Raw genomic sequence first — 27867 nt, forward strand, 5'->3', positions numbered from 1 at the left:
GTGCTAATGTGGACACGAGGACGAACGGATATAAACTGTCAGTCAGGAAATTCAGGCTTGAAATTAGACGAAGGTTTCTAACCATCAGGGCAGTGCAATACTGGAACAGCCTACCGAGGGAAACAGTGGGGGCGAAGGACCTCCATGACTTTAAGATTAAGCTAGATAAGTTTATGGAGGGGTGGTATGATAGGATAACGGGCTTAGTCAATAGGTCAATTAAGTGCCACACTGATAAATAGTACAATGGGTCAATGGTATGATATAACCTTTTCCAGAGGGTTTGGCTGGAGAGTCTTGCCCGCATGCTCGGGGTTCAGCTGACCGCCATATTTGGGGTCGGGAAGGAATTTTCCTCCAGGGAAGATTGGCAATGGCCCTGGAGGTTTTTCGCCTTCCTCCGAAGCATGGGGCAGGGGTCGCTTGCTAAGGAGTGGGTGGATCGGCTTATGTGGCCTGCATCTTGCAGGAGGTCAGACTAGATGATCATAATGGTCCCTTCTGATCTTGAATTCTATGATTCTATGATTACTTTGGATTGTTATCAAGTAGAATCCATCATCAGCATGTCCTGTGGACTGGTAGTTGAAGATGAAGAGACACATGAATCCGTAGTGCATCTGGCATATAAATATCTTGCGACGCCGACTACAACAGTGCCATGAGAACACCTGTTCTCACTTTCAGGTGACATTGTAAACAAGAAGAGGGTAGTATTATTTCTGGAAAATGTAAACAAACTTGTTTGAGCAATTGGCTGAACAAGAAGTTGGACTGAGTGAACTTGCAGGGTCTAAAATTTTACATTGTTTTATTTTTTAATGTAGTTTTTTTGTACATAATTCTACATTTGTAAGTTCAACTTTCATGATAGAGATTGCATTACAGTACTGGTATTAGTTGAATTGAAAAGTACTATTTCTTTTGGTTTTTTAAGGTGCAAATACTTGTAATAAAAATAAATATAAAGTGAGTGCTGTACACTTTGTATTCTGTGTTACAATTTGAAATCAATATATTTGAAAATGTAGAAAACATCCAAAAATAATTAAATAAATTGTATTCTATTTAATGGTGCGATTAATCGCGATTAATTTTAATTGCTTGACAGCCCTAGTAAAGATCTGTTATAGTCTAAGATTTCCAGATCCATTTTTAAAAAGCTATTTGCGTATTAGTTTGCTACTGTTGTGATACATCGCAGTACTGCCAAAGATGCATGCTTAATAGGGGAGCAGGTACAATTATGAATGATCTTTGTTTAGTTCATGCCTGTGCAATATGTGAGTTTTGTAAAGCCCCTAATAAATTTGTACTTGCAATTTTGCTATGAACTTCAGTTCCATGACTATTATTTCTCTTTTGAAGTAGCTCTTTTGTTGTTTCTGCCACATTTCTCTATTTAAAGTAAAAATCTTTCTTGACCTGTCTAGATTGCCTCATTCTTTAGCAACAACTTAGACCACTTCACGGCTTCATTGAGCTATGGGCCTAAGGGAGGGACAGAGTTCATCAGCCCTCTATCAGCTGAATGTATGCTCCAGTACAAGAAGAAAGCAGTTGCCTACATGAAATCTTTAAAAAAGGTGTGTGTTCAGCTAACATTTACATTCAAGTAGAGAAGGCAAAGGATTGTATCTAATTCAGTTACCTTAGACAATAGAATCCTCTTAATCAGGATGCCATATGGAATGGACTTTCTCCCCCATGAAACAAGAATTAATGGTTATCAGAACCATTTTAATAGTACAGTAGAACCTCAGAGTTGTAAACTCCAGCCTTATGGACTGACGAACCACACACCTCATTTGGAACTGGAAGTACACAATTGAGCAGCATCAGAGACCAAAAATAATAAAGCGAAGCGAATACAATACACTACTGTGTTAAACGTAAACTGCTAAAAAATGAAATAAAAGGGAAGCATTTTTCTTCTGCATAGTAAAGTTTCAAAGCTGTATTAAGTCAATGTTCAGTTGTAAACTTTTGAAAGAATAACCATAATGTTTTGTTCAGAGTTACGAACAAGCTCCATTCCCAAAGTGTTCGTAACTCTGAGGTTCTACTGTAAGGATGTTGTCTGAGGGATGAGCATGGCAGAGGACCCTGGGTTGAGAGCAAGCTCTGATCTTACTGTTTGCCCAGTTTCACCAGTAGGGTCAGCTGCAAGGCTGCTAGAAAAGTAGCCCACCTGTGTATGTGGTTTGTTCTTTCCATAAGAATAGCCAGGTACATACGTGTGGAATGTGAACTTTACTGTATTTCTTTGAAGTGACTAGCAACTGTTAGTGAGGCAAATTGACAAAAACAGCATGAAGTGGAGAAACAAAATTTGTATAGAAGGATGAAAAAGTACTTCGCAAATAATGAACCCTGCTAAACCAAAAGATTCAAGCACCAATACATCTCCCCAAAAAGCTTACATTGATTCCTTGGGGGATGTCCCAGTTAAGCAAACTTCAAATGTGTCCTAAGTGTCATGTGTACTGTACTAAGCATTTTGCCTTGCTTGGAGACCCAACTGGCTTGTATTAATAGATAGGGAAACAAAATGAAAGAAATTTTAACCATGCAAAGCAGAACTCTTCACCTTGCTTTAGCAAGGACAGTGGGGATGCAGGGAGGAGGACAACATATAATCTGATTTACTGTGAAAGCCTTTGCTGTTTCTTTGGTTATAGCCCTATTCAGATTCAGTGCCTTATGAAGAGGCTTTGGCCAATCGCAGAGTTCTTCTGAGTTCCACAGAAAGTAGAGAAGGTCTTGCACAACAGGTATTCTTGTATATATTTTGACAAATATGTGTTAGCACACTGTTTTTATTAGAAAAAAGTGTTGTGTCTAAAGGTCACAGACTAACTCAAATTAATGTGTTATAAATACATCTACAATTTCAGTTTTGTATCTGTAAACACTGACAGATTATAGAAATGGTAAAGCAAGTATAATTAGTTGCAAGATGATCTATAAAGTCTGTTCTTATTAGGGAGAACTTGTCTTGAGCCTTCTTCATTTGAATGTCTAGTTCACATTTCTGTAATAGGAAGAGAGTCATAACCTTTTAGTAAAAAGAATTAGAACATAAGAACAGCCGTACTGGGTCAGACCAAAGGTCCATCTAGCCCAGTATCCTGTCTACCGACAGTGGCCAATGCCAAGTGCCCCAGAGGGAGTGAACCTAACAGGTAATGATCAAGTGATCTCTCTCCTGCCATCCATCTCCACCCTCTGACAAACAAACAGAGGCTAGGGACACCATTCCTTACCCTTCCTGGCTAATAGCCATTAATGGACTTAACCTCCATGAATTTATCCAGTTCTCTTTATAACACTGTTGTAGTCCTAGCCTTCACAACCTCCTCAGGTAAGGAGTTCCACAAGTTGACTGTGTGCTGCGTGAAGAAGAACGTCCTTTTATTTGTTTTAAACCTGCTGCCTATTAATTTCATTTGGTGACCTCTAGTTCTTGTATTACGGGAATAAGTAAATAACTTTTCCTTATCCACTTTCTCCACATCACTCCTGACTTTATATACCTCTATCGTATTCCCCCCCTTAGTCTCCTCTTTTCCAAGCTGATGAGTCCTAGCCTCTTTAGTCTCTCCTTATATGGGACCCTCTCCAAACCCCTAATCATTTTAGTTGCCCTTTTCTGAACCTTTTCTAGTGCCAGTATAACTTTTTTGAGATGAGGCGACCACATTTGTACGCAGTATTCGAGATGTGGGCGTACCATGGATTTATATAAGGGCAATAATATAGTCTCAGTCTTATTCTCTATCCCCCTTTTAATGATTCCTAACATCCTGTTTGCTTTTTTGACCATCTCTGCACACTGCGTGGACATCTTCAGAGAACTATCCACAATGACTGCAAGATCGTTTTCCTGATTTGTTGTAGCTAAATTAGCCCCCATCATATTGTATGTGTAGTTGGGTTTTTTTCTTCCAATGTGCATTACTTTACATTTATCCACATTAAATTTTGTTTGCCATTTTGTTGCCCAATCACTTAGTTTTGTGAGATCTTTTTGAAGTTCATCACAGTCTGCTTTGGTCTTAACTATCTTGAGCAGTTTAGTATCATCTGCAAACTTTGCCACCTCACTTTTTACCCCTTTCTCCTGAGGACTGACCCTTGGGGAACACCACTAGTTACCCCTCTCCATTCTGAGAATTTACTATTAATTCCTACCCTTTGTTCCCTATCTTTTTAACCAGTTCTCAATCCATGAAAGGGCCTTCCCTTTTATCCCATGACAACTTAATTTACGTAAGAGCCTTTGGTGAGGGACCTTGTCAAAGGCTTTCTGGAAATCTAAGTACACTGTGTCCACATTTTGGAATTATAGATGTAGGATGGAACAGGGAATTTGATTTGGTTTGAGCCTAGCACAAACTACAAAGATGGAAACTTTTGCCCAGTCACTAAACTGATGTTTGCGTGCACTTCTGAGAAGGAAGAACTGATATGACAACCTAATTCAGGGTAGGCAACCTATGGCACGGGTGCCAAAGGCGGCACGTGAGCTGATTTTCAGTGGCACTCACACTACCTGGGTCCTGGCCACCAGTCCAGGGGGCTCTGCATTTTAAAATTTTTAATTTTAAATGAAGCCTCTTAAACATTCTGAAACCTTATTTACTTTACATACAACAATAATTTAGTTATATATTATAGACTTATAGAAAGAGACCTTCTAAAAAGGTTAAAATGTATTATCGGCACGCGAAACCTTAAATTAGAGTGAATAAATGAAGACTCGGCACAGCACTTCTGAAAGGTTGCCGACCCCTGACCTAATTAATTATCACCCATCTGAAGTTACATTTTTAATTAGAATGTTATCATTGCACCACCGAAAACTGAAACCGTTTGACAAAGCATATAAAGGGCTGTACAATACTTTGATTCAGGATGAGTATCTTCTTCCTCACAATGATATGCTGCACTGTTATACAAGAAATTATCAGAAGGGTTGTTACTTTATAAAACAAATGGCCCTCCTCAATTTGAGACTTCAGATTAGATTGTAGATTTCCCATTTGTTCAGTTTACAGTGAACAGTAGCTTTCTGTATTACGGCCAAACAATAGTATCCTGAAAGAGTGGAGTTCTCAACAGCAGCATTATGCTAATTTTCCACTGTAAACATGAGATCAGATTATTTTTTACAGAATACTTAATTTGGCAAGAAATGCAAAATATATGCAGTTTAGTCTAGTATGCATTATTTAACATTTCCTGTTCAATTTGGTCATTTCTTGCTCTGTTTTTTAAAGAAATAAGCTCTTGAACTTTGTACTATTTCTCATAACTTTACTTTCCAGTCAACTGTGTCCTCCTTCAGTTCACAAATGTGTGTTTAGCTCTTATTCTCAGATGTATGGTGTGTTTGATTTGGCATTACCATTCTTATTGTATTCCTGCACTCAGGAGGTAAGATTATGTAGAAGTATATTTATCTGAAGGGATTTTTAATTTAAAATGTATCTATTTGATTACTTGGAATTTAAAATATGCATTCTATTAATCTTAAATGGTCACTGGCAGAAAAAAATGAATTATGAAGTGTCATAGAGGATCTGTAAGCTTCGGAGTTGCTCTCTGGAAGCTCTGGGGCAAGAGGAAACTCAACAAAGTTTTAATTCGTTCTCTTGAGATCCGTATGCTGAGTATATGTCAAACTTTAGGGATTAGGTAGCGGCTAGTTTGGATAGACTGGGGCCAAGCTAAAGCAGAGCTAACTGCTCTAGATCAGCGATTCTCAAACTGTGTGTTGGGACCCCAAAGTGGGGCGCAACTCCATTTTAATGGGGTCGCCACGGCTGGTGTTACACTTGCTGGGGCCGGGGCTGAAGCCTAAGACTGAGCCTCACTGCCAGGGGCTGAAGCCCTGGGTGGCAGGGCTCAGGGTTTGTTTTCAGCCCTGGTGGGTGGGGCTCAGGTTACAGTCCCCCTTCCCCAGGGCTGAAGCCCTTGGGGTTTGGCTTTGGATCCCCCAGCCTGGTTCGGCAGGGCTCCAGCTTCGGTTCCCCCCTCCTGAGGTCTTGTAGTAATTTTTGTTGTCAGAAGCGGGTCGTGGTGCAAGGAAGTTTGAGAACACTTGCTCTGGATATTAACTACCTGATTAGTGCAGAGAAATCAGTGGGTTGTTAAGATCTTTTCCATTTATTAAAAGCTCGTTGTTTAGCGTGTACTAAGGAAGAGGAGTTTAAATGAAATGTATGTGGAATTTTCCAAGACTAAATATTTTTCTATGGCTCTTGAGGTATTGCAGCCCATAAATTTAATTTGTATTGTGTTTATTCCTTTATTTTTGCAGCATGTTTGTTATGAGCTCGCAGAACTTAAAGCTGTGAAATGGCTGGCTGGAGCCAGGCATGCTGCTGTTTGAATTTCCACACACTGTTCTTCTAATCCTGACCTACTACTACTCTGATATTCTAGCCCTGGATCCCCCTTAATGGAAGATTGCCAATTGTGCTGACTGTTGTGATGTGAAGATATGCAGTAGGGACCAATTGAAACCATTAAAGACATTCTACTTGTGACCTAAGCATGTTAAACCTAGAACTTTGGGCCTTTAGGCATTAACCTGCTGTACCATCTAATCTCATTCACTTACTTAGACCGTATGTCTTCAGGTATTTCTTAATTTAATTCCCAACATTTCACATTCTACAATTCAAACACAGTTAACTTTTCCTTTCTAAGGTCCAGCAAAGTTTGGAGAAGATTGCAAAACTGGAGCAGGAAAAGGAACATTGGATGCTTGAGGCCCAGCTAGCCAAAATTAAGTTAGAGAAAGAAAACCAGAAGCGAAAGAGCTCACTTAGTGGACAGTTGATTGAGCCTATGCCAGAAAATTCTGTTTTGCTTAATGCAGCCGAACAAGAGAAAGAAGTATCCATAAAAAAGACTTCAAGGGAGCCTGTTAAAAAAATGAGTCTGGTAAGTGACTTTTTCCTCAGATCCTTTTATTTCTCAGTGTGCTGGAGGAAAGATCTTTTACACTTGGAAACAGCAACTTTTTGGTAATATTGTTTGATCAATGGAACAATATCATTGGAGGTTTTAATTATGACATCATCCACATTACATTTAAAGCAGTTTTGAGTCTAAATCAAGTTGACAGCTGATGTCTCCTGCAGGATGCAGGCCATGGTTTTTGTATTTTTGGTTTTTTTTAGAGACACCTCTTTTGTTCTGCAGCTTCATTAATATTACTTATAGGTCCACAAAAGTCATATTGGTAGGAGATGTAAAGAACTGACTTTAAAAATCAGAATCAAAAGTATATAGAGAGCTGGTATCCTGCAAGAGGTAACTTACTTAGAGTTGGCCTGAAATACATTTCTCTTGTAGACAATATTTTTAGACTACTTAAGCATCGTTGAATATTTGGGCTGCAAACACTGCATCCATCATTTACCTTCCTGGCATAAACCCAAATTGGTTGTCACTTTATGCTCCAGTCCCTCCCAATAATTCTTTCCAGCCATTTAATCATGTGACTCGTTAACTTGGTGGCTCAGTAATTACTAAATTCTTGCACATCTCCCTTAGGCTTGAAGATAGGGAACAATGTGCGCTTCCTCTACTCAGCTGGTATCAAGTGGAGTGCCCCAAGGGTCGGTGCTGGGGCCGGTTTTATTCAATATCTTCATTAACGATCTGGAGGATGGTGTGGACTGCACCCTTAGCAAGTTTGCAGATGACACTAAACTGGGAGGAGTGGTTGATATGCTGGAGGGTAGGGATAGGATACAGAGGGACCTAGACAAATTAGAGGATTGGGCCAAAAGAAATATAATGAGGTTCAAAAAGGACAAGTGCAGAGTCCTGCATTTAGGATGGAAGAATCCCATGCACTGCTATAGACTAGGGACCGAATGGCTGGGCAGCAGTTCTGCAGAAAGGGACCTAGAGGTTACAGTGGACGAAAAGCTGAATGAGTCAACAGTGTGCCCTTGTTGCCAAGAAGGCTAATGGCATTTTGGGTTGTATAAGTAGGGGCATTTCCAGCAGATCGAGGGATGTGATCATTCCCCTCTATTCAGCACTGGTGAGGCCTCATTTGGAGTACTGTGTCCAGTTTTGGGCCCCACACTACAAGAAGGATGTGGATAAATTGGAGAGAGTCCAGTGGAGGGCAACAAAAATGATTAGGGGGCTGGAGCACATGATTTACGAGGAGAGGCTGAGGGAACTGAGATTGTTTAGCCTGCAGAAGAGAAGAATAAGGGGGGATTTGATAGCTGCTTTCAACTACCTGAAAAGGGGTTCCAAAGAGGATGGATCTAGACTGTTTTCAGTGGTAGAAGATGACAGAACAAGGAGTAATGGTCTCAAGTTGCAGAGGGGGAGGTTTAGGTTGGACATTAGGAAAAACTTTTTCACTAGTAGGGTGGTGAAGCAGTGGAATGGGTTACCTAGGGAGGTGGTGGATTCTCCTTCCTTAGAGGTTTTTAAGGTCAGGCTTGACAAAGCCCTGGCTGGGATGATTTAGTTGGTGTTGGTCCTGCTTTGAGCAGGGGGTTGGACTAGATGACCTCCTGAGGTCCATTCCAACCCTGAGATTCTATGATACTCATCAGGCATTTTTCCAGTATGGAGAATTAAGTTGAAAAAGTTCATCACCACAACTCCCTCATGACCGAATGTTTTAAGTGCTTCAGTGGATACACTGTCCAGTCCCACTGCCTTCCCATATTTCATTGTGTCACGATGTCTGAGTCTCCACCATGGTGATAGGTCTTGAGAGGTTGTTGCTTGCTCATATTTCCCTCAACGGGTTTTTTGTATTCTTTTCATTGAGTAGCTTCACATAAAACCGCTTCCTTTGTTAGTAGTCTGTGTATAAGGCTTTCGATGCCTGACCTTTAACTTCTGCATCCACTGTTTTTGATGTTTTCTTTACCAGCTTGTAAAGCTTGATCACTTCCTCTGGTCAGGAAGTGATTGATCTGGTACTTGTTGGCACCGCTTTTGTATGTACTTAAGTCTCCCTCTCTCTTGACAATCAGGCCATGGATTCTGGCTAAACCTAAGGTATCCTCACCAGCTTTGTTTGTGGTTCCAAAGACTTGTCCTCTGACAGTTGTTATACCCTTCACTATGTTCTCCACTATGTCTGTTGAGATCTGCTCTGATAATCAAGTACTCAGCTTATGGTATTTCACTTATTTGGTCCAGCTTGAGCTGGAATTCCTCCTTGTCCTCAATCGTAAAACCAACCTGTGGCACATATCCACATATAACATTAAATATTTATTCTAACTTTTATTAGCTGGTCACTCTTCCTTTCGACCCTCTCCATTTTGTCTTTTGGATACAAGCAATGTGCACTCTCCTTCTTTTCAGTGTCTCAGCTTCTTCTCTTGATTTCTCAGCTCCTTCTTCTCTCATCCAAAGAAGCCATATGTAAATCTTGGACTCACTTCTTTAGCCTCAGGAGCCCAGAATACAGTAGCCTTTTTCCATTTTCCACAACTGTTGGGCAAAGTGGTTGCATGCTGCTTCCGGGGGACGCCCTAAATCAGTTGATTTAAAAAAAAAAATTTTTTTAATTTTTATCAATTTAAATTTTCACAGTGGGAAATTGAGGGGTGGTCATAATGGGATGGAAAATAATTATTTAATAACAGCTGTCATAAGTAGTTAGTTAAGGGTTAAGGTCTACCTGTAAAGGGTTAACACAGACCTGGTGAAACACCTGACCAAAGGACCAATCAGGGAAGAGAATTTGAAAATCCCAGAGAGCGGGAACTTGGGTCTCTGTGTTCTTTGTTCTGAGTTCTTAGCCGTCTGGACCTACACCAGTCCAGATGTTTAATCAAGTCTGCTCATCTTTCTGAACTAATTTCTTCTATTCAAGCTAGTGAGTATTAGAAGAACTGGGTAATTGCATATAAGAATCCTGTGTCTGCAATTCTGTGTGTTTGCATTGATTATTCGTAATTTTGCCTGTATTGTTTGTACTGAGGAAAAGGGAGAAATTTCTCCAGGGATTAATAAGATTAGACCCTATGAATGTCTATCTTGGATTCATAGAGATTGTGTATTTTTTCTCTTCTTTCTTTTATTCTTTTAATAAACTCTTAAGTTCAGGACTTGGTTAAGTTCCTTACCTGTGGATTCAGGGGAAGGAAGCTAGGCACCACTCTGTGGAGACAAGGGTTGTCTCCAAGCAGAGAGAGAGCAGGAGAGGGAGGGGGGAAGTGGGCTGCTTCCCTGTGTGTAGAGATTCAAGGGATTTGAATCTGGGTTCCCCAGGGGAAGCTTGGGGGACAGGCAGTGCGTCAGACACGTTAACCTGACTGGTGGCAGCGAGAAGGAATCCTACCCTAAGGGTTAGGGTGGGGGGAGAATACCTGCGGGTCCCCATCTTTGAACCCACAAGCTCAAAGTGGGGGTGAGATCCCAGGACAACAGCGTTTGAGGTTCAAAGTTAAAACTTGATAACCTTTAAAACAAACATTGTCAACATCACATGTCAAAATAAGTAAATGTATGTATTCCAGGCACAGTTTTGTTTGGTCTGTAGCTTCTAGGAACATTTCTGTGAGCCTTCTAGTTTCTTTAAAGGTGTGTCATTAGCTCTAGAAGTCCCATCTTTATCTTTGCCAGAAAGAACCTTTCCTACGTAGCTGGGCTAACCTGGGTTAAAGAAGATGTTTAAAAGCAGAAAGTAACAATTAGGAACATCTCTGGAATCTGACATGGAGGCCTGGTGCATCTTTGTTGGGACAGAACTAAGGGGAAAGCCAAAAGAGCACAACCTCCAAGATGCTAGGGCTCTGCAAAATAGAAGAGAGGACAAACAAGTAGGCTTAAGTTACTCTTAAAAAAAAAGTTAGGCAGGTGCATGCTCTGTGTTGTGCCCAGATGGAAAAAGCTCTGCATTACCTTTCTATAGTTGACTACAAATTTCACTGATTTTCCGTGTCCTTCCGCCTCATCTGTGTAAAGTATGTTCCTAAATTGTGTTTGCAGCCTAGAATAAGCCTATGAAGATTTGTGCTTATGCCAGCTTTTGAACGCTTAGCTCAGTGAGCAGATGGGAACAGTTTAGAAATATAATTTGTAATGTTTAACTCTCATCACTAGGAAACAGTAGCTGATAATTGAAATAATTGATAATGGATAGTTGGTTGGAAAATATTCATCAATGTACTTTATTTCATTTTTACCACCTACCCTACCTCGTCTCATCCAGAGTGTCAGCCTTGTTAACAGCAAAATACATCTGTCCAAACTGTGGCAGTATGTTTAACAAATTTCCACTTTACAGTTGTGGACAGACTCAGTCATGGATACAACACAGAAGCAGACTGAAGTGAAAAGGGAAATCTAAAACTTTGTGTGCTGCAGAGGAAAACCTGGTTTAATGTTTGTTTAAAAATGGTTGTATATGGAGTACTTAGTGACTAGGAAGAAGAGAAACTACTTCCAAGGTGAAGTAATTATGAAATGAGATGCTGGACCAATAAAAGATGATACTTCACCTACCTTGTGTCTCTAATATCCTGGTTCCAACACAGTTGCAATTTGTTGTATGCAGTGTAGTTGTATTGGCAGTTTATTTGAATGAGAGAAATCACAGAGAAAAAGATTTTAATAGGAGTTCTAAGAAATTCAAGATGAACTTCATTGACACCAAAAGAAGGCGCTGAGGAAGTATTTTAGTACAGTGGAACTTAATTTGTCTATTTCTTGCAATAAATTGAGAGAGATACTATAATCAGTCTGATTAGTAGTGTTGGCTAATGTTAGGTGGGATCATTCTTTGCATGATCCTTGGTCTGTATAAAGAAAAATAAAAAAAAAAATTAGTTCCTTGGCTAGTCAGCAGCTAGCAAGGTTTCCATAAGTATTTGGTTTAACCTTTATCTATACTGAAAGGGAAAAATCCTTAAGTATCCTGGATACTGTAACTATTTGTAAATTCTCACTGTGAAATATTAGTAAACACTGTGCACCTAATACTCTGGTCTAATTTAATTAGAAAATTTTACTTATAAAAAGTTAGTTTAGTGTTGCACCCTCACTAATAGCTCATATATGAGCAAAGCCTCATAACTTGTAACAGTCTGAGATTTTTAATTTAAAAAATGTAATCACCTTATTGCTTTTCTTTATAAGTAGGTGCCAAAGTAACCTGTTGGAGTGGAGTCTTGTTTTACAGTTCTGAGTTTATTTTCTCCCTTGTTCTAGATTGGAATGTTGACCATGACTACTGACAACAAAGAGGTACTTTATGACTTTTTGATACACATCATTCATTATATGTAATAAAGATTTATACTATGTATAATTCAGAAAGTGCTAAAACTTGTGCATGACTAAGTTACTCTGTCAGTTACTTGGAGACCCCTGGAGTAATTTAGTACAATGTGGTAAGAATGAATTCTTGCGCAATAACTTTTCCCTAAGAATATCTGAAACTTATCATTTCCTATTAGTAAGACTAAGATTTAGTGATGGGTATTTTTACTAAAAAGTCATGGACAGGTCATGGACAATAAACAAAAATTCACGCTGGTGGTGGGGGACGGCAGCCCGGTAACCACTGCTGTTACTGTGGGGGGCTGAGCTGCTCAGGCGGCCCTGCGGTCAGGCACAGCAACAGGCTGCAGAAGTCACGGAGTTCCCAGAAAGTCACGGAATCCGTGACCTCCATAACAGTCTCGCAGTCTTACCTATTGATGATAATCCATACTTCATTCTCTCAATTTGATCTAACTCTGACAATAGCTTATAGTTCTGCTTCATATATTTTATTCAACAGATGTGTTCAGATAAGGAATTTAACAAGATGTGAGCTGCGCTCTCTTAAATTATCAAGTTCTCTGTAGCTTTAGAAAGTATAGCTCTGTATTTGTATTTCAGTGACCTGCTGCTCACAAACAGGGAAGAAATAGTAGAGGAAGCAATAGTGGATGGGAACCTGGGAGGCAGTGACCATGAGATGGTAGAGTTCAGGATCCTGACACAAGGGAAAAAGGAAAGCAGTAGAACAGAGACCCTGGACTTCAGAAAAGCAGACTTTGACTCCCTCAGGGATCTGATGGGCAAGGTCCCCTGGGAGAATAACATGACTGGGAAAGGAGTCGAGGAAAGCTGGCTGTATTTTAAAGAAACCTTATTGAGGTTGCAGGAACAAACCATCCAGATGTACAGGAAGAAAAGTAAATATGGCAAGCGACCAGCTTGGCTTAACAGTGAAATCCTTGCTCGTCTTAAACACAAAAAAACAGCTTACAAGAAGTGGAAGATTGGACAAATAACCAGGGAGGAGTATAAAAGTATTGCTCAGGCGTGCAGGTGTGAAATTAGGAAGGCCAAATCACACTTGGAGTTGCAGCTAGCCGGAGATGTTAGGAGTAACAAGAAGGGTTTCTTTAGGTATGTTAGCAACAGGAAGAAAGTCAAGGAAAGTGTGGGGCCCTTGCTGAATGAGGGAGGGAACCTAGTGACGGAAGCCTCTGTCTTCACAGACAAGATCAGCTCCCAGACAGCTGCACTCTGCAGCACGGTATGGGGAGGAGGTGACCAGCTCTCTGTGGAGAAAGAAGTAGTTCGGGACTATTTAGGAAAGCTGGACGAGCACAAGTCCATGGGGCCGGATGCGCTGCATCTGAGGGTGCTAAAGGAGTTGGCCGATGAGATTGCAGAGCCATTGGCCATTATCTTTGAAAACTCATGGCGATCGGGGGAGGTCCCGGATGACTGGAAAAAAGCTAATGTAGTGCCCATCTTTAAAAAAGGGAAGAAGGAAGATCCAGGGAACTACAGGCCAGTCAGTCTCACCTCAGTCCCTGGAAAAATCATGGAACAGGTCCTCAAGGAATCAATCCTGAACCACTTAAAGGAGGGGAAAGTGATCAGGAACAGTCAGCATGGATTCACCAAGGGCAAGTCATGCCTGACTAACCTAATTGCCTTCTATGATGAGATAACCGGCTCTGTGGATGAGGGGAAAGAAGTGGATGTGCTATTTCTGGACTTTAGCAAAGCTTTTGATACAGTCTCCCACAGTATTCTTGCCAGCAAGTTAAAGAAGTCTGGGCTGGATGAATGGACGGTAAGGTGGATAGAAAACTGGCTAGATGGTCGGGCTCAACGGGTAGTGATCAATGGTTCCATGTCTAGTTGGCAGCCGGTATCAAGTGGAGTGCCCCAAGGGTCGGTGCTGGGGCCGGTTTTATTCAATATCTTCATTAACGATCTGGAGGATGGTGTGGACTGCACCCTTAGCAAGTTTGCAGATGACACTAAACTGGGAGGAGTGGTTGATACACTGGAGGGTAGGGATAGGATACAGAGGGACCTAGACAAATTAGAGGATTGGGCCAAAAGAAATCTGATGAGGTTCAACAAGGACAAGTGCAGAGTCCTGCACTTAGGACGGAAGAATCCCATGCACTGTTACAGACTAGGGACCGAATGGCTGGGCAGCAGTTCTGCAGAAAAGGACCTAGGGGTTACAGTGGACGAAAAGCTGAATATGAGTCAACAGTGTGCTCTTGTTGCCAAGAAGGCTAATGGCATTTTGGGTTGTATAAGTAGGGGCATTTCCAGCAGATCAAGGGATGTGATCATTCCCCTCTATTCAGCACTGGTGAGGCCTCATTTGGAGTACTGTGTCCAGTTTTGGGCCCCACACTACAAGAAGGATGTGGATAAATTGGAGAGAGTCCAGCGGAGGGCAACGAAAACGATTAGGGGGCTGGAGCACATGACTTATGAGGAGAGGCTGAGGGAACTGGGATTTGTTTAGTCTGCAGAAGAGAAGAATGAGGGGGGATTTGATAGCTGCTTTCAACTACCTGAAAGGGGGTTCCAAAGAGGATGGATCTAGACCGTTTTCAGTGGTAGAAGATGACAGAACAAGGAGTAATGGTCTCAAGTTGCAGAGGGGGAGGTTTAGGTTGGATATTAGGAAAAACTTTTTCACTAGTAGGGTGGTGAAGCAGTGGAATGGGTTACCTAGGGAGGTAGTGGAATCTCCTTCCTTTAGAGGTTCTTAAGGTCAGGCTTGACAAAGCCCTGGCTGGCATGATTTAGTTGGGAATTGGTCCTGCTTTGAGCAGGGGGTTGGACTAGATGACCCCATGAGGTCCCTTCCAACCCTGATATTCTATGATTCTATGACCTGGATTCCAAACCTCTGATTGATTGATTAATCAAAGGAGGGTTGACACAGCAAAAAACACATATTTATAGGCCTTTCCTAACTCCTTCCCTTTCCTATCTCCTTTGTCTTTCAGTTCCAACTTATGGGGAATTTGCCTGGATAACCTCTTCCTTACTATTCTAGTATGCATTTTAAGTGCCCTAAAAATATACTATTCTTTATTTAAACAGGTGATTAGAACAAATAAAACATGACTGGCAGTCACAGCAAATGTTATGTTTTAGTGGTACTAAAGAAATAAAGTTAGCATTTCTTATCACAGCATGAACATTGGGCTAAGATGCAATGTTTTCTCCTCTCTGTGATCCTGCAGAGGGCAGTTCTGTTGACATGAATGGTAAGGTTACTCTAAAAGCTGTTGGAAGATGAGATGGGGTTTAAGTGCACTGAGTGCTTCTTTATAAAAGACGTGTTAAGCCATGTGACTTAGCTGTATAACAATTCTTTAAAATAAGTCTGTATAGTGCGAACCTCAAAACTTAAATTTAAGAGGGTGCAAATGTATTATGAAAGTTGCCCCAAGCTGGTAATTCATTGTCGTCTACAGAAAAGTGTGGGATTTCTGCAATTAAAGTCAGATTTCTTTAATCAATCTTCTGAAAATGCACATGCAGTTTTGAAAATGTGGCTCCTAATGTCCACGGGCTGCTAATGTTGTGGCCATCTTTGAGAAGTCCGTCTTTGCTGGAGAATCCAAGGTAACAATTGTGTGGTGAGAAGGGGACAGTAGGTCGTCCTCAAGAATTTGCATCCTCGCCAGAAATCCTTTAATGTAAATTGTGACTGTTTTATATTCTACTACTTACTCAACTATCTACATAAAATATAACCTTGAGTTTTATCATTGTTTTTCAGAAGACTCAAGTTAATAGTGTTGTATGATATCTGATAAGACTGCTTTTATTTTATAAATGTGTGTGCTCTAAGAAGTGCCAAGCTCAATCAAATTTTACATGCTATATAAATAGTCCATCCCATTTGGACAACTTGCCACTTAAAAAAAAAATCTTTTCTGTATAAAGAGCTAAGTTATGGCTTTAGTTCTCGTAAAGATAAAGTCCTTTTAATTGTTTGATCACATGAGCTCTCACTCTTCAGGCTCCAGAGGCTAAGTCCCGTGAAGACTTGATAAAAAATCACTATATGGCAAGGATAGTAGAACTTACGTCTCTTCTACAGCTGGCTGACAGCAAGTCAGTACATTTTCATGCTGAGGTGAGCATCCAGTCAATCTCCTGTACTGAAAACAGTAACGCTTCTCTGAACTTTCTATAGATCAATGTTATGAACAACAGGCTCCTACCAAAACACCATGGACAATCTATCTGATAATTTGTTCCTGCAGTTTATTCCTTGGTTTTGGGGTAGTATTCATAAAAGGCTGTACTTGCTGTGTGTTGCATCAGTTTCTTAATTTTGAATAATCGCATATTCAGCCTCCCTTGTTAATCAGTTACATTTGGTAAAAAGAAAGCACATTGGTTTTAAGTGGCCTAGATATAGGTTATTCTTATACACCTATTTTATTGCTGGCTTTAGCTACCAAACTGTATAGAATTGAATTTAAGTCCTTGGCTTAATGCCGGGTGGGGCATGGGGAGATACTGAGACTTGGGCAGGAGGGGAGAGAAGCTGGCTCCAGGCTGGAAAGGAGGTTCCTGGGGTTCCTACCAGGGCCTCATCCAGCCCCTCTGGGTCGCACTCCCCAACCCAATCCCTGCACTGCAGCAGCTGCTCCCTGCTCCCCAGCCCAATCTGGGCCCCACAGTTTTAGCCCCTCTGGTTCCTGCTTTGACACACCCTCCTCCTTGGCATATCTGAGTTAACATAATATTTCTATTGCAGGGGTGCTAGCCCCCCATGCGGTTCCACTCTCCTGGTTTAATGTGACAAACTACAGTAATTTCAAAGAATTTAGCAATTTGATAATGAAATACTAGAACTAACCTCTCACCTAGAAATTGGAGAATGTTGTATAATTTGGCTTGCTTGACCCTTGCAAGCTGAGAACTGTTTTCAAGCATTTGTTATATTTAATTTTAGAATCACATAAATGCTCCTCAGTAAGATGAGCAATTTTTGCCAGAAACTCATGCAGAACATGCCCCCTATTTGGTTAGGTTTGCTTTGTCAGCTTTAATGTATACAACTGTTATTGGTATGACAGATAATGAGATCATGTGAAAGAACCATCCTTCCGCACTGACATTTTAAGCAATATGTGCATGTGCCTGGCATCTTGAGATCTCATTTGTTTCTTTTTATATTTTCTTTAAACAAAATTAATAGATCCTTCTGATCAGATATTATTTTCTAGCAATAGTGTCTAAAATGTAAGGTGCTCGTCTATAAAATAAATCCTGAAAGTTTAGTGTTTGATAATGTTAAATCACTGTTTAGCTTGTGAAGTTCTGTATAAAAGCATATTTCTGTAACACACTTTCTGTAAATCAAAAACTTTGTATTTTGAAAGGCCCAAACATTCAGATTTAAAAAAAACTCTGCCTCAAATAATTTGCTATGTACAATACTCTGCCGACACTAACTGATTTTTTTTCTTTGATAGTGCCGAGCCCTTGCCAAAAGATTATCATTAGCTGAGAAGTCTAAGGAATCACTAGTGGAGGAGATGAAATTAGCTAGTCAAAGCATCAGTAGATTACAGGCAAGTGAAATGTTAGCTAAGCAATTTGAAGGACACCCTCCATGGGATAGTTGTGGGTGGAAAAACATAAAACCCAGTGTACGTCCCATGCTAAGTCTGAAAACTGTTATGGCATGTGAGTGGAATTGTAGACCAAACCCACTAATGCACATGTTTAAAATTATCGAAGATTGAGTATTAAATGGGATATGTCTTATTTTAAAAAACTGAGAAAATGCTTACAGTAACTGAGATACCATTTTGATGTAAACATACCTTGTGCAAATATTGTCCCTTTTACCCTTTATCATCCCGGTTTGTGTTTTGTTTCCAAAACTATGGTTAAATCTCAGCCGCTTAGCTGGGTGGAAAACATTATAGCGTATATGCATCTAATGTCCCTTCTCTCCTCTTGCCACACTTCATTTTAATAGGCTGGCTGAAGAGGAGAACTTGACAAAGTTCTTGCTCAATGAGCACTTTAAAATAGAAAAGTCAATTTCACTTCATATAAGAACTTAGCTAGCAGAGAGACTGTGTGAAATGCACTTACATATTCACTTTCCCAGTAAAACCCAGAATCGTAAATGTACATTGGGACATCCTCCCTAGCAGCTGGGATTTTTAAGACTATTTCAGCCTCTGCTTTTTTCCCCCCTGGAAGGCTAATGGTGTGTTATAAAAACCACATGGCAACTTAACCACAGTTAAAAATTACTTTTTGATTATCAAATTGTGGACATGTCAGTTTTAGTTCCTTGAAAAACTGCTCTGCAAAAATGCACAACGCACCATTTGCACTTAAAATCCAGAGAACTGAGCAAAGATAATTAAGAGAATGAGAAAAGAGAAAATTGTAAATACTTAAGTACTCAGGAACTTAGAGAGGTTTAACTTTCTGACCCCCCCTCTATATTCAGTTAGTTCAAACCAGTGCTAACTCTAATGAGCAGATGATTCTTTACTTTTTAAACAAACCAACATTTTTTGGCTTAGAAAACTTTTAGAGGAAGGAAGCTATTTTTCCATATGAGTTATAGTTGCCAGAGTATAGTATTCCTTCTGGTTTTGAACCATCTCATGTAATCTCTCCTTCACATCATCATAGTCCTTTTTATCATTGGGTAAGGTGGGAGGCTTCTTAATTGAGATGTGGAATGTAAAATGAATCTCGTAATTTCCTTTTTAGATACTTCATCAGTAAACTCACAATCTTACTAAAAAGCAGCTTTGTGATTGAGTCCATGTAGTAATACAGAACCATGAAAGGGGGTGACAGTTTGTCAGGGTTGCCAAACACAGGAAGCACATACTCATGACTCAGATGGACAGGATCTGTTCAGCAGTGCAATGTGAGGCCTTTGCATTGAACAATGTAACCACATGGCCTGCTTTTCAATATAAGGCTACGTCTATACTACCCGCCCGGGTCGGTGGGTAGCGTTCGACTTCTCGGAGTTCGATATATCGCGTCTCATCTAGACGCGATATATCAAACTCCGAACGCACTCCCGTCGACTCCGGAACTCCACCACCGCAAACGGCGGTGGCGGAGTCGATGGGGGAGCCGCGGACTTTGATCCCGCGGCGTCTGGACGGTGAGTAGTTCGAACTAAGGTAGTTCGAGTTCAGCTACGCTATTCACATAGCTGAACTTGCGTACCTTAGTTCGACACCCCCCCCCCCCCAGTGTAGACCAGGCCTTAATTAAAGATAAATGAATTATCTATGAAACATTTTAATTCTTTACATCCATTGAATTTCTACTGAGGGCACAGTAAATAGTGATCACTTAAAACAGTGGTTCTCAACCAGGAGTATGCATATCCCTGAGGGTACGCAAAGGTCTTCCAAGAACTATATCATCTCATCTAGATATTTGCCTAGTTTTACAACAGGCTACATACAGATCACTAGCAAAGTCAGTATAAACTAACATTTCATACAGACGATAACTTGTTTATACTGCTCTATATACTATACACTGAGATGTAAGTACACTATTTATATTCCAATTTATTTATTTTGTAATTACATATTAAAAAATGAGAAAGTGAGCGATTTGTCAATGTGTTCTGTGAAGCTTTTTTGTATTTTTGTCTGATTTTGTTATAAGCAAGTAGTTTTTAAGTGGAGTGTAACTTGGGGATCCACAAGGCAACTCAGACTCCTGAAAGGGGTTCAGTAGTTTGGAAAGATTGAGAGCAACTGATTTAAAATACTAATAAGCACAATGTGGCTGTTATGAGGCTTTCAGTTAATGATGACAGTACTGAAAATTGCTGAATTAGGGAGCCTGTTCTTCTACTCAAACATTTGTGGTTACCCTAGGAAATACTTCATGGCACCTTGTTCCCGGTCCTAATATTGACGTTCCTAAAGTCATATTGCTATGGCCTACATTTTTTTAAAATGCACCTTTGTTCTATAGGTAAAGCACATCTTATTTTCTCAAACTTGCAAAGGTGACTTTGCACAAGTTTTATGATAGTGACGCCCATGAAAAAAACCTTCTTTTAGCTTTTTGAATGTCACTTTATATGCCTCTGCTCTCACATCTGAAATATAAAAATATCTTTCGTGTATTTCAGATTGATGTCAAACTAACATCTGAAACAGCCTTACATTGATCTTTGGCATTCACTGCAACAAGATAAGATTTTTAAATAAAGTTCTGTTTGACTTAGTGCAGTCCTCATTCACTACTGCTTGAAGATCACATCACATATAAAAGGAAAACAACATGGTGATCTTGTCAGCTAACTGCCCATTTAGTGTTCTTTGACATATGGCTAGTGGACTGCCATTTTGCCATCCCTTGGAGTAATGATTACAATGGTAGACTTTTATTAGTAGCTCTTAAAGTACTTGACTTCTGATGCAAAACTTTTTAAAATTGCTAGTACTATGCTTAACCTCCATAAACAAGACCAGCATTATCGAAATTATCCACAAATTCTCCAGTGACTTAATGAATCCCTGTATGATTTCAAGGTATTAATGACGTGACATGATTGTGCAGCCCAGACTCCCATACAAATAGTTCCCTTGAAGTCAGTGAGCATACTCGGCATGAGAGAGGATCTGATCCTGCAGCCCTTAATCTTTAACTGTTACTTTTCTTAAGTATTCAGATACCATACTGAAGACTTTGTATATGCAGATATTTAATAGTACTGTCCTTTTGGGCTCAGTTCTATCTACCCATGTTCTTAATGGAGGTTTTGGATCACCTATTTGAGTTTATTAGGATTTCTATTCATGGTATATTTAAGACCAGGATTTATGTAGTGTTTTTCTGAACTCTTTTCAGTGTGAAGTTCTTGTATGATGAAATTTGACAGTTTCTCTGGTGGTGGCAAATAGGCATAATTATAAAATTGAATTCCTTCTAAAACAGTGCCCCCTCAGTACATATCTGTAAAGATCCATATATCTCCCCAAAAAATCTCTCACAAACTATTCATCCACAATTATATAACAATTTTTTTTTAAAGCATACTGGCTGGCACACAGTTATTTTTAAACACATAGTCCTGAATGTTAAACAGAACTTAATAAATAAAAACAATTGCATCTGGGCTGAAAACTGGGTTTTAGCCTCAGTGATTTTTTGTCCCATGTTGTTAAGCCCTTAGTTAGATGATGATCTATAAAATAGGGTAATAAAATAAGTTTTGGGATGTGATAGTGGAGGAGAGGGAGGGATGAAGTTTTAAAGATATAAGAAAACTATTGAGACTTTTTCATTTACATTTTTGCATAGTTGCTTTTCTCCATAATGAAATTGCTTAAGCGCACACGTTTGGTCAACCTAGAAGCTTTGTTGGACAACTTGCATGTCTGCATGAGCAATGTGCTACTGTAGTATTAGGCAGAGCTGAAAGCTACTGTTCATTCACTCCTTAGGATGAGTTGACAACCACCAAAAGAAGCTATGAAGATCAGCTAAGTATGATGAGTGACCATCTGTGCAGCATGAATGAAACCTTATCTAAACAAAGGGAAGAAATTGATACACTAAAAATGAGTAAGGTAGGTTATGAAGTATTGTATTTACTTTGGGCATAGTCTGTAGCCTGGGTTAGCGAGTAGAGTGTGAAGTTACTAGCTTGTTTTTATTCTCAGCCACTTGGCATGAAAACCTGAAGCCCTATCCCTACTGATCCAGGTGAATGAGAGTTTTAGAACCTAACTTGGAATCTGGACATGACTGGTGGTCATAAACGAGGTCTTTTCCTGCCCTCTTAACTGTAAAGAGCTTATTACATCCTCCCCACACCAGATTAGGCTTTAAAAGGGGATTTCTTATAAGAGCAGTACCATTTTTCAGCTACCTAAAAATAAAACATACTGTTAAATGCACATGGAGGGATGATCAGGAAGGAGGAGGAGATAAGAGTCACACTATAAGCATTCATTCATGGATACTCTTTATGGTCACTCCTTCATAGTTACAATATATTGTCTTCGAAGCTGCTATTCTTTCTCTCATCCCAATAATCCAGTTGAAAAGTTAGCTGCTCTTGTTTTTTGTTTTCACACATAGAATCATAGAGGATTAGGGTTGGACGAGACCTCAGGTGGTCATCAAAGCAGGACCAACCCCAACCAAATCATCCCAGCCAGGGCTTTATCAAGCCGGGCCTTCAAAACCTCTAAGGATGGAGATTCCACCACCTCCCTAGGTAACCCATTCCAGTGCTTCACCCCCCTCCCCCCCCCCAAGTGAAATAGTTTTCCCTAATATCCAACTTGAGACCATTGCTTCTTGTTCTGTCATCTGCCACCACCGAGAATAGCCTAGCTTCATCGTCCTTGCGACCCTCCCCCCAAGTAGTTGAAGGCTGCTATCAAATACCCCCTCACTCTTCTCTTCTGTAGACTAAGTAAACCCAGTTCCCTCAGCCTCTCCTTGTAAATCATGTGCCTCAGCCCGCTAATCATTTTTGTTGCCCTCCGCTGGACTCTCTCCAATTTGTCCTCATCCTTTCTGTAATGGGGGGCCCAAAACTGGACGCAATACTCCAGTGCCGAATAGAGGGGAATAATCACTTCCCTCGATCTGTTGGCAATGCTCCTACTAATGCAACCCAATATGCAGTTAGCGGTCTTGCCAACAAGGAAACACTGTTGACTCATATCCAGCTTCTCGTCCACTGTAATCCCCAGGTCCTTTTCTGTAGAACTGCCGCTTAGCCAGTCGGTCCACAGCCTGTAGCAGTTCATGGGATTCTTCTGTCCTAAGTGCAGGATTCTGCATTTGTCCTTGTTGAACCTCATCAGATTTCTTTTGGCCCAATCCTCCAATTTGTCTAGGTCACTCTGGACTCTATCCCTACCCTCCAGCATATCTACCTCTCCCCCCATCTTAGTGTCATCTGTGAACTTGCTGAGGGTGCAATTCATCCTATCATCCAGATCATTAATGAAGATGTTGAACAAAACTTGCCCTAAGACCGACCCCTGGGGTACTCTGCATGATACTGGCTGCCAGGTAGACATTGAGCCATTGATCACTGCCCAGAGAGTCCGACAATCTAGCCAATTTTCGATCCACCTTATAGTGGATCATTCATCCAATCCATACTACTTTAACTTGCTGGCAAGAATACTGTGGGAGACTTATCAAAAGCTTTGCTAAAGTCAAGGTATATCATGTCCACCGCTTTCCCCATATTCACAGAGCCAATTATCATAGGAGGCAATCAGGTTGGTCAGGCATGACTTGCCCTTGGTGAATACATGTAGACTGTTTCTGATTACCTTCCTCTCCTCCAAGTGCTTCAAATTGGATTCCTTGAGGACCTGCTCCATGATTTTTCCAGGGACTGAGGTGAGGCTGACCGGTCTGTAGTCTAAATACCAGAAAGTGAAATTTAATCAGTTTCAATCTAAAACAAAAATAGTCTGCTGAGCAAAAAGTACAAAACAGATCTAAAATGGACTTAAGCTATTTTAATTTATCTAAGATCTCGCTGTTGATACAGGTAAATCTGTTTTAAATATAAATTGTAACAGTAGTGTCCCTTTAACAACTTTATCAGGATCTGAAATCATGATACCATCATAATACAGAAGCGCAAGGATGCTCTTTTGGTTCTCTCTCCTGTGATGGAGACTATTTGTGCCATATTATAATGTTAAAAAATCCTCTGGAAAATAGTCACTGCACAAATGGTGTAAATTGCTTATTAAAATAACAATGTCTGAAACATTTAAAAAGTAAAAGATACCCTCCCCCACCCCCCATAACCTTAGGTCCTCAGGCAGCAACTTCACAATTTCACTTAAAATGAGGCCCTTTTAAATATGGAAGCATGACAAAGTGAAAGTTGCAAATTTGCGAAGTCAAAGCAGCAAGAAATAACAAAGCATCAAACACTGACAACATTTAACCAGTTCTGCTTAAAACAATTAAACAATGAACTCCTGCAAATAGATGTGCATTTTTTAATTACTGTCATCCTATTAATGGAAAATGATAAATTTAGAACTCTTCTCCAGACTGTGCTGTAAATATCCTGATTAAAACAAGCTAAAATATGATAAGGTGGCTGTTTTCTTAAGAAAGATTGATACAAAATAATTCCCAGTATTATTCCTTTGGGCAATTATCTTGTAATGGTTTTATTAGAAACAAGTACCATTTACTGGTAAAGTCTCACTTGCCTTCACAGCATTTGAATGATGGTGTAATCCTGAGAACGTGGACACAATTCCAGTGCCTTTCTTCTAGCTTTTAATTAGAATGAAATATTTGTGGTTTTGATGACTATGAAAGCGGTAATCCATTCTTCTCTCAGTTATAACAAGTGTAATGGGAATTTATACAGTATACACAAGATTGTAAATACAGAAGCTTTCTTTTTTTCTTATTTTGAAATTTAATGACTTTTTTCCTCCTATGCTGCATTTTCTTTTTTAATTTTTTTTCTGTATAGGCATCAGATTTGCTCTTGTTTGTGGTTCGTACAAGTTATTTTCATATGAATTATGTTCTCCCGTGCATTGTTTATTTTTCACTACAGGGAAATTCCAGAAAGAACAAAAGTCGATAGTTTACAGCCAATCAACTGTCTTTCAGATGTTGCTCCTGCTACACAGAATTGCAGATGCTGAAAATTCAATGTCACTCTCTTGGCTAGTTCTTAAAAGGAAATAGAGGTGGGTTTGGCCTAGTAATAAGTCATTTGGTGCTGTATATGAATTTGACACATATAGAACTTGTAATCAGTAAAACAGACACAATTTAATGTTGGCAGTTAAAACAAAGAATTTTCACTCCATGGTTAACTTTCATCGGAATTCCCTTAGGTTGTTTTTACTGTACACTTTTTGAAATTAGATTTTAATGTAATCTAAGATTATGTACATTTTCAAATTCAAGTATGGGTTAAACTTGGTATCTGTGCGGTAGTGTGTTTCTGGATAAAATGTTTAAACAGCCAACATTCATACATTCCATTTGTTGCTGTTCTTAAAAAAAAAAGTGTCTCCAGATTCATTTGAAAATGTAACGTTTTTGGCCATGCAAGCCGTGCATTTTGTGTACATTTATTGTTTCCTCCTGCTCTCAGATCTTCTGAATTAGTAGGGATGGTTGCTTAGGGAAGCTGATGTTAATAAAATCAAATTTAAAGTGAACTGGCTCAGTCTTGTTTGGGGTATATGCAATATTGGAAACTTCAGTTTCTCGTACTTGGGGGCTTGGGTTTTGAACTCGAGGACAAGTAGCTCAATCAAGAAATGCTCATGAAACTACATTAAAGACTTGTTGGGGAATTTTGTTTGTATTTTAAAATGTGCTGATATAAAAATTTGCTCATAAAATCTAGAGCAAAAAGTGAGCATAAAATGTTGAAAAGGAACAAAGATATTTTTTGTAAAGTCCTGTGTCTCAGCAATGTAACAGCACACAGGGTAGGTTGATCTGCTACTCTCTAGAAGTTATTAATTCATAGATGACTTAAACACTGAATTTGTAAAGCAGTTAAAACATTTTATGGTATTATGAAGAAGTTTCCCTAATGGATTGACTTTTAAAAAATACCTGTTTTATACTTGTTTACTCATCATTATAATTTATTTAGGAAGCCTGTAAATCTCTCTCTCTCTCTCTCTCATAAGATTTTCAGCACAGTCTAATACCATAGGTAGAGGTGGGCATGAAACGATTTTCCCATCCCTTAACTATTTTCATGAGTTAGCATTGAAATGAAGCTGAGACCTTTTGATAAATGAGAGGCCAGCCACATCCTAGAACAACCCAGTTGTTAGTGCTTTCATGTGGGCAGGGAAGACCTGGTTCAAGTTTCTGCTCCAAATCAGGCACAGCAAGGATTTGGACCTGGGTCTCCCACATCCCAGATGAGTTCCCAACCCACCAGGCAGTTGGCTATTTTGGAATGTGGTTGATCTCTATCCTGTTGGAGCTTTTCCAGTTTGAATTAACATTGGGCCAGAGAAAGTGACACTGACTCTCTAGCTCAGTGATTATGGCTCCCACTTGGCAAGTGGGAGAATTGGGTTCAAGTCCCTGCTCTAATGAATATTTATTTATGCCAAGTGGAACAGGAAAGATTGAGACCTCAAAACCCAGAATAGCAATGAACTGTTTTGATGAATTGGCATTTCCCAGTGAAAAAACATTGTCAGTTCTAACCACAGGTTTCCACAGCATAGTGTCTGACAAAAATCAGTGTTGCTAAATGTTTTACATTCAACTTCTATTCCATAATGGATAATATGGCACTTATCTGTCCTAAATGCAAGATTCACTCTGTAATGTTAGCCAAGTCAATGTGTATTCTGAGTCCATAATAATAATAATAATAATAAAAAAAATCCAAGTCACAAATTTAATATTGCTGAGGTGCCTTTTTTGAGTGTACCTGTCTAGACTGTGTACTGCCTCTTACTAGCAGCTGTTTTAAGGATAGCAAAACCCTCAGGGACAAGCACATAGGAAGATTACTTCTAAAAATACAATGTTGTCTTGGCTCTGAATTGTTCCTCCTTTTATGTTGTAAATAGAGTAGAACTATGCTTCTCTTCTCTTCCCTTGAAGTGACCAGTACAGGAGGCTTCTGTCTTGCAGTGAGACACCTTAGTTGTCCTGTTCTGTGTCTCCAAATCAAATTATTAAATTTGTTTTATGGTGTTTACTATCACTCATATTTGTTTAATGGATGTTGCATGCATAGTCACACACAAACATCCTTTCTACTTTCTTAAAACTTTGTGAAAAGATCCTTTGAACTTTCCTAAGCTTAATCTCTGCCAGAAGGTGGTGATTTTGGAAAATTTAATCAAAAAGTGCATTGAAGATTGAAGTTAATAAAAAACTGCTTTCACATTATTAAAAAGCCACCCAAACTTTTTATTTGTGATCTAATAATCTTAGTGACAAAGGCATATTCTTGTCACCTCTCTTTAATTGCTGTAATACACTCTCTGGGGTGACAACTTTGAAACTGGAGTTAATGCTGGATGTGGCAGCCAGTGCAATAAGCAATAAACATGCCAGGAGCATGTTCCATTCTTCTTCAAGTGCTTGCTCATGTCCATTGCATTGTAGGTGTGTGTGCTTGCCACATGCATCGGTGCTGGAAGTTTTTCCACCGGCTCTTCCCTCCGTTAGTTCCTTCTTACCGCCAGTAATGGTGCTGGAATGTCTCCTTGCCTTGGCAAGCTTTCCTTCTCAACTGTCTAGTTGTGATTCTCTGTATGTCGTTCTTAGAAAGTTTTGTATAGTTTATTAGTTCCCTTAGTGCATAAGTTAGAAATATTTAGTCCCCTATGGAACTTAGCCTAGGGATTGAGTATGCTCCAATCCCCGGGCTTCAAGCCTTGTGACACTGCAAAAAACGTATGCCAGTCAGTGATCTCCATCAAAGCTGCCTGAAGTGTTTGGGGGAGACCCATGTGAGCAATAAGTCTCGCATTTGTAAAAGTTTCAAGCCACAAACCATAAAGGAGCGGGGCATTCAACTTAGTGTTCCTTGTGGAGTTGGCCCTC

At 39.8% G+C, this 27867-nt stretch overlaps 1 protein-coding gene and 1 long non-coding RNA gene across 5 annotated transcripts in view; one reads left to right on the plus strand and one right to left on the minus strand.

Annotated features, from left to right (window-relative positions):
* PPP1R21 (protein phosphatase 1 regulatory subunit 21) overlaps positions 1–25493 on the plus strand; it is a 90561-nt gene extending 65068 nt beyond the window's left edge. For all 4 annotated transcript variants that reach the window (XM_039532688.1, XM_039532689.1, XM_039532686.1 and 1 more), the window contains 8 exons: positions 1434–1586; positions 2682–2774; positions 6718–6954; positions 12220–12255; positions 16301–16417; positions 17769–17867; positions 21756–21881; positions 24878–25493. In XM_039532688.1, the coding sequence (XP_039388622.1) occupies positions 1434–1586; positions 2682–2774; positions 6718–6954; positions 12220–12255; positions 16301–16417; positions 17769–17867; positions 21756–21881; positions 24878–24907 (891 nt within the window). In that variant the 3' untranslated portion in view covers positions 24908–25493. The remainder of the gene's footprint in view (positions 1–1433; positions 1587–2681; positions 2775–6717; positions 6955–12219; positions 12256–16300; positions 16418–17768; positions 17868–21755; positions 21882–24877) is intronic.
* LOC120402227 lies at positions 8667–12172 on the minus strand. The gene is made up of 3 exons (XR_005597068.1): positions 12127–12172; positions 11515–11807; positions 8667–9536 (listed from the first exon to the last, which is right to left on the minus strand). It is a non-coding gene; the product is annotated as an uncharacterized LOC120402227 (long non-coding RNA).
* Positions 25494–27867: the final 2374 nt, after the last annotated feature.

The sequence above is a fragment of the Mauremys reevesii genome, linkage group 3 (assembly GCF_016161935.1).
Source record: "Mauremys reevesii isolate NIE-2019 linkage group 3, ASM1616193v1, whole genome shotgun sequence".
Classification (NCBI taxonomy): Eukaryota; Metazoa; Chordata; order Testudines; family Geoemydidae; genus Mauremys; species Mauremys reevesii.